Genomic DNA, 7,291 nt, shown 5'->3' on the forward strand with positions numbered 1-7,291 from the left:
GCCAAAAGTTCTGTAATATATTTACCCAGTTTGTTTTCCCAGAATGGGTTCAGCCACCTTACGTACTGTCACGTACAGGATCGGTCTTTGCTCTCTCTGAAGTACATTGCTCATTGGTGTCCTATATTTACGTTGGTTCATGTAACATGCACAGTGAATTTAATTAAGCATATGGCCGGTGGTTTTTAGTTGGGCATCTTTCTGGATTTGAGCTTGGGTCTGTCCGTCTACTTCCGAATCGTGATCCAAAGGTTAAGCCGGAGGCATTCACATGATTCGATTGCATCTATAGGAAGGTCTAGTGACCGTCCCATCTATTTATCAGATTGGCTCTGCAGGAGACATTTTATCAGCTACCCCCGAGGAGTGAAAAAATGACATTCCGAGGAGACCTCTCTAGAAGAACGTTTGTGTTTCGCATTTCCGTTGGATTAGTAACGCTCTGTATCCATAAAAGTTCTTAGGTATGCAGCATGTGTTTTGAGGATCATGCAGGAAAGTCTTTGACAGTGAACTCAAATAATACACCTCGTCAACGAGATCATAGCACAACCTAAGGAGCTCGTAAATTCTAAACTACAAAATGTAACGGCGGAGAAAACCCTACTACTGACTACCACCTAACACAATTCCCTGATGGTCTGTGGTCGCGGTTTCGGTGTAAAGATCTGGAACTTGGTAGTTGAAAAACAGACCCATAAAATTTAACCTTGCGCGCTATATTCATTCTTTCAAACTCAGCCTTGCGTTCTGCACCTTCACCGAAAGCTTTAACTTCTGTTCTTCCATATCTTTTAAAACAGCTAGCAAGTTTGCTCGGTACACTTCACAGCGTTGGTTGGTACCCTCCAACTCAGCAGTCAATTCACGGATTTTCTTTTGCTTCTCATCCTGGGCAAGGAGAATAATAAATTAGAACAAATACTAAATGGAAATACTGCTTAATGCATACACAATTACAGAAAAAATAAAATAACATATCAATCTTGTACATCGATCACAACCATAACAACATAATGTTGTTCGATACACGGCCGATGCTGCCTTAAAGGCAACACTCCTTTCGATGAGTTTGACACATACATAATGATAATAAGTAGAGTATGACATACTGCAGTTACCAAGCAGATCATTTACCGACAAAATAACAAAATTACCATATCGTGGGAAGGCAAACAAGGAAAAAGAAAAGAAAGATCAAGGATGCATTATTTTTCAATTTCCCTCATTCTTCATTTCCAGGCATGCACCGATTGCAATAAATTGTCAGTGGATTCAGAAGCAATATGCATAAACTGTCTTTTAACTAAGCAGAAGCTTCAAACTTTTCAGTTATTAAAGAAGGAAAGGCAATATAACATTAGTCTCCCTTCAATATAGGCAGTACTTTGACTTCTAAACTATTTATTTTGTACTTTGTATCTTCCTAAAGTCAACAGGTGAAATATTTTAGGGTTTAGCTAAAATTAAATGCAGCACAAATGTTACTATGGGATGTAATTAACTGGTCGTATGGGCTGAAAGAAAGCTTAACCATATCAAGTTACAAGCAGGAAGAAACTAACCACAGACTGAAATGTTGCCGATGTATTATCTTCAGCAACATGAAGCTCTTGACTACTTCCATTTGTCAGAGTTCCACCTTGTGTGCTTCCAGAGCCTCGATTCTTCACATCAGAAACTTTCTTAGCAGCTTCTTGTAGAGCATCCATCGCCACATTATAAATGTGAATAGATTTTGCCCCTTCTTCAACATATTTGATGGCTTCCTGGCGCAAGTTGTTATAGCGAACGGTTAAAGACTCGCGAGAATCGTTCGGCAATTCGGAAGCTCCTTCATCTAATACAGCTCTGCTCTTGACATTAGTTGTCCATCGTTTCAATACATATTGAGATGGAAGTGTGAGGACATTTTTTGCTCTAAAAACTGCTAATATGTGTCGACAAATGATTCCAGAATATTCAAACATCTGGCAGCTGCAAGTAGCTTTCATCTCAAAAGAATTGAAACAAACAGTGTGTGCTTTGTGCCCTTCCCCAAACTTCGCCACGCGATAGGTGGTGATGGTTCCTGAATCGTCAATTTTTGTTGCAGGATTAGCAAGGGTCTCAACTAATTCATCTTGGAATTTCATGAATATTCTTCTAGTGTAGAGGCCAGCGGCTTGTTTTTCCATAGGAGAAGGTGTCTTTAGAACTGGTGTAGTGTTAGTAGTGTCATAGTCTGCTTTTAGTTCCTTTTCATGCCAACTTGCTAAAGCCTTTTCGTATTGTTTGATCAGCATTTGTATGGTGGTTGATGCACTCACATATCCATCAAAGAATGAATTTAAACCTCCACTTCCATCAGTTACTGACAACTCTCCAAAAAAAGTGTCTCGCAAATATACCGTGACCCATTGCTGTCGAGCATTGTACATCGACTGAAGCCATTCATTGTCCATGACGTAGTATCTTTGCAGAAGGGATTGCCAAGATGATTCAAACTCATCAATTGTCTCAGTCTCATTAATGCACTTCTTAAATTCAGTTTCAAACATGGGATGAGAGCGATAAATATGAGCCAGTTTTTCTTGGGTTTCTCTTAGTATGCCCTGCTTAGAATACCGATGGCGAGTCTCGGGAAGAATTCGTGATACAGCAGTCTGAATGAAGTGATCTGGATCGGTTGTGATAGAGATAGGCTGTTTACCAGACATAGCACGAAGCCAAGTTTGGAAAAGCCAAATGAAAGACGACTCAGAGTCATTGAGAATGAGAGCACAGCCGAACAAGACAGGCTGGCCATGGTGATTGATTCCCGTGAAAGAGGCAAACGGCACCCTGTAACGGTGTGTCCTGTATGAAGTATCCAAAAAAACAGTATCTCCAAAGTAATTGTAATTCATCCTGGCAGTGGCATCAGCCCAGAATATGGTTCCTCCTCCAGGCAAGTGATCAGTGTCGGGTTGAGTTGCATAAAAGAAAGCAGGATTCTCAGATTGCATTCTTTTTAAATAATCCAAGACATGATGCTGACCCCCACCCCCGAGGGACCTGGGTCTGCCACCGCTCATCTTCTAACTAAGTAGAAGAAAAAATCCATAAATTACGGTGGATGTGGCTGTTGTTGTGGTTGTAGGCAGCAAAGAATAATAATAATAATAATAATAACAAAAAAATAGAAAAAAAAAAGAGTGAAATGAAAACCTAACATAGCATTTCTTACAGGCCAGTTTCAGACAATAGAATTGGTACTACAAAATTAACAACAAGACTGTTCCTTTCCATTCTTTAATAAACGAACAAATAATTAGTTATAAAAACAAAGAATTTATAGGGTAGGCATAGGCAGAGAGAGGTAGCTAACCTGGCCAGAAGTGGGTTTGAGAATTGGAAACAGAAACTGCAATCGAAGCGTCTTTTTTCGCTTTTTCCTTCTTCACTTCACTTTCCTGCTCAGTGGCGGACTGCAAATTCAAAGGCAAACGCAGGAGGAGCTCACATCACACCAGACCACACCACGCTTCTTTAATATCACTTCTCTTTTGTTTCTTGCAGCGCAGACTCGCAGGCGTTGCTAATAGGAGGATGGGCTTGGCAACGTTTCTCGCTGTCTGTCCACACTATAGATGTTTGCTTGGTTCTTACTTTTGCCCATGTCAATCTTGGGCTTGCAAAATATTATAGCTAGGCTAGCTCAGAGATACCTCGAATGGAAGCCTGGTAAATTAACCCTAACTTTAGGCCTGGGTTTGTGCTGGAATCCGAGAAATTAATGGCTCTTCCACTTATCCTAATTTAATTAATTAAAACATTTAATCTTTTTTTTTGTGTGTGTTTTTGCAAACGTTTCAAATTTTTTATTTAATCATATTAATTATTATTTGAACTTGTGAATTTTCTTCTTCTAATCAAGTGTTATTTCTAGAGTTTGACATTGATATGCCAGCATTTCATTTCATTTTGCTCCCATCCATGTATTTATATTTATTTATTTATTTGAGTATTTGTAATTTTGAGAATTTATTAATGTATTAATCTCAAGATATACTGTATTTGACCAAAATAACTACAATTAAAATAATAAAATATTTTAATAATTTATTTAAATTAAAAAAGCAATAAAAGACATAATTAATTAACTAGGTAATTAAGAAAAATAAAAAGAATAAAATAACTAAAGAAGATTCAGGATTTTGATGATGTTCAGTGTGGATACACATATTGATAAATGAGATCAAATAATTTATTAATAAATTACAGTATGTGTAAATTATATAAATTAAAATCAAATCTGTTGCCTAATGAATTAATTTGTGTTTAATATTGTTAATTTTGAGAAAATAATTAAATTTTTTTTCCTTTTACAGTCTGTGGAAGAGATTTACTTGGTTTGTCAGAAAGTGTATGGAATTGAGTAATTTATCTTCTCTTCATCTTTATTTTTAACCCTTCAAATTGTTGTTATTATTAATTTATAATTTTAATTTATTTAACTCAATCATATATTAGAGATATAATAGCGCGAAGTGGAGATTTGTTAGCTTTTAAAATTTCCTTCGCCGTGTCTGCTCTGTTACAAAGAGCACAGCACAGTGCAGTACTCCCCTTTAAACAGGCAGCGATCGAGCGACTTGCCACCAAAATCAGCACTTACAATTTACATGAATGCATTACAGTTTACATGCATGCATTCATGCTGATGCTCCACAATGTGTAAGGGAAAGCAATACACGTAGCTAGGCCTGGATCGATGATGTCGCGATGCTTGATCTGTCTTCCCAGTCGCGATTGTTTAGTTTAATTATTTGCTTTTGCTATCTCGTCTTCAGAAAGCAGCAACATTCAAGGGTCAAAAGAACTAAAGAAGAAATAAAAATGAAAAGTTGAAGGTGAAATCCTGCCTACGTACCTTAATTTGTGCATGCTATATGTATATTCTTTCCCCTGAAGCACGTATACTGACGAGTCAGTTTGCGAACGATCGATGACCTGCAGAGTCTCAATGAAATTGAGAACAGGGGAGGAAAATACTGGCGCCATGGCACTGTGCATGGCCTGCGTACCTCTACTGCTAATCTTTTTCTTCATGAAATGCAAGATTTGAATTAGCAAAGTGTGAAGGCTAAGGTAAAGGCCGAGGGACCCTCGAAATAGGAGAAGGTACAGAACTCGCACTTTTCCTGTATGTATCAGCCTGCCTGCATCGCTTTATCTTATCAATGAGGACAGCATAGATTTGATTTTCTTTAGAATATAATGTCTGCAGGTGTACGTACTTGGTGTCGCCTGAATCTTTCAGACAACCTTCTTTTCTTTCTCTCATTTAGTACTGCACGGAAAATCTACACACACTAGATTTCTGGCGTCCTCTCCGCGGCGGGCCGGCCAGATTTTTTTCTTGACATAAAAAATAAATGTTCTGACAGAGATAAGAAGAAGAAGAAAAAATGTTCAAGGGGTAATTCCATCGGTGTTTTGGTGAAAAATAATTTTCTTAGTAGATTTGGTTTTTTTATTTTATTTTAATAAATGTTCTGCTGATTAATTGATTAATGAGTAACACCCTAAAATCTTTCTAGCCATAAGATTTCATTTAATTAATTTGAAAGTAGTCTTTAAATCACATATATATCAAGAAAAGAATGTGTGATATTTGATATATTAAAACATAATTAACTAAACATGTATGCATATATTTTTAATATCGGCCTAATATTCCATATATATAATTATCAATCCTTGAGTTTTAATATGAATCAAGTAAATAACTTCACTCCCACAAGAGAATGTTAAAATTCATTTCTTTCTACGAGGCATTAATAGACCCTACTATATGAACAACACCCCACCCCACCCGGGCGTTCTTTGGCATTAGATTCCGGCCAGCTTCTGCTCGACAAGAGCTTTTATAATTTGTTGTATAAACTACTACATCCAAGTTATTCTCTACTAGTGGAACTTAAGCAAAGTATCAACCTGTGGTCTATCTAGATTTCAATTAGACTGTAGAAATATTATTCCATTATTTTCATCTTTTTAAAAAGTTTAAAGAAGCAGCCTGTACATAGCCTTCTAACACACACACACACACACACACACACACACATATAGACAATCACCACTTCCTTTCTAACACACACACACACACACACACACACACACACACACACACACACACACACACACACACACACACACACACACACACACACACACACACACACACACACACACACACACACACACACACACACACACACACACACACACACACACACACACACACACACACACACATATATATAGACAATCACCACTTCCTTCTTAACAGAAAAGGTCCAGAAAGGGGATGAAATTAGTTAAAGAAATCCCATGAAGATTAGTGACAGAGAAATCAGCCATCCCATCCACCCACAGCACAAGCTAGAACTTGAATACACAGAAATCCCATTCACTTGTGATGGTTGCAAGGAAGCTGGCATTGGTCTCAAATACAGTTGCCGGCAGAAATATTGCAATGATCAATTTGATCTGCACAAGGTATGTGCTGTGGCGCCTCCTATCATCAACAATTCCTTTTACAAAAAATGCGTTTTCGAATTTCACCATCACCCTCCAGGTGAGGAGAAGAGGGTATGCGATGCATGTCGAAATGAAGTTCTAGGCTTCGTCTACCACTGCAAGCGATGTGGATTTGATCTCCATCCTTGTTGTGCAAACCTCCCTCAAGTTCTAGACGATGGTGAGCACAATCTTTACCTGTGTCTCAAGCTCTCCGGGGCATGTCATCGATGTGGGGGCAAAGGACCAGGGTGGTCTTACAGGTCTCGCTGCAAAACGTATAATCTTCATCTGTCATGTGTCAAGGAGTTGCTGGTGGAGAGCTGGGAAGCCATGTATCTCAAAGTGGATCAGAACAAGGTCAGAGAGATACAGACTAGGATCCCAAGCCTCAAGATGACACTGGCAAACCATCATGGAGAAGCAAGAGGTGGAAAGGTTAAGAAGTGCTGTCAGATGGCTGGTGGTGCCATTCGCCTTATTGTCTCAGCTATCCTGGGAGATCCTACCGCTATAATCGCTGCAGTCGTCGGGGGTTTCATATCCAAGTAATTCAAGCATATATGGCTGAGCAAAAAAAGTAGACCAATATTTATATATACACTACAATATGTTAAATCATTGTTCCTTGTTCCTTGCTAATACTCATAATTAATGCTCGTGTGTTTGGTTTGTTACCCTTAATTACCTGTCTGTACTGTGTGATATATATATATAGTGAGAGATTTGAAATTTCCTTCCCCCC

At 38.3% G+C, this 7,291-nt stretch overlaps 2 protein-coding genes across 4 annotated transcripts; one reads left to right on the top strand and one right to left on the bottom strand.

The window, feature by feature from the left end:
* Position 1: 1 nt before the first annotated feature.
* FRS9 (FAR1-related sequence 9) lies at positions 2-3,621 on the bottom strand. 3 transcript variants are annotated; one of them, XM_011042538.1, is made up of 4 exons: positions 3,350-3,621; positions 1,566-3,056; positions 422-891; positions 2-21 (listed from the first exon to the last, which is right to left on the bottom strand). In XM_011042538.1, the coding sequence occupies exons 2-3, from the start codon at positions 3,054-3,056 to the stop codon at positions 724-726; spliced, it is 1,659 nt and encodes a 552-aa protein (XP_011040840.1). In that variant the 5' UTR covers positions 3,350-3,621; the 3' UTR covers positions 2-21; positions 422-723. The 3 variants fall into 3 exon arrangements, with proteins under 3 accessions (XP_011040840.1, XP_011040838.1, XP_011040839.1); XM_011042536.1 differs by having other exon boundaries at positions 1,566-3,059; XM_011042537.1 differs by having other exon boundaries at positions 1,566-3,063.
* A 2,666-nt stretch (positions 3,622-6,287) lies between these two features.
* On the top strand, positions 6,288-7,291 carry LOC105137000 (uncharacterized). Its single transcript, XM_011042543.1, has one exon. It carries the CDS (start codon positions 6,358-6,360, stop codon positions 7,096-7,098), a length of 741 nt encoding a protein of 246 aa, XP_011040845.1. The 5' UTR covers positions 6,288-6,357; the 3' UTR covers positions 7,099-7,291.

The sequence above is a fragment of the Populus euphratica genome, unplaced genomic scaffold (genome assembly GCF_000495115.2).
Source record: "Populus euphratica unplaced genomic scaffold, PopEup_1.0 scaffold61.1, whole genome shotgun sequence".
Taxonomy (NCBI): Eukaryota; Viridiplantae; Streptophyta; class Magnoliopsida; order Malpighiales; family Salicaceae; genus Populus; species Populus euphratica.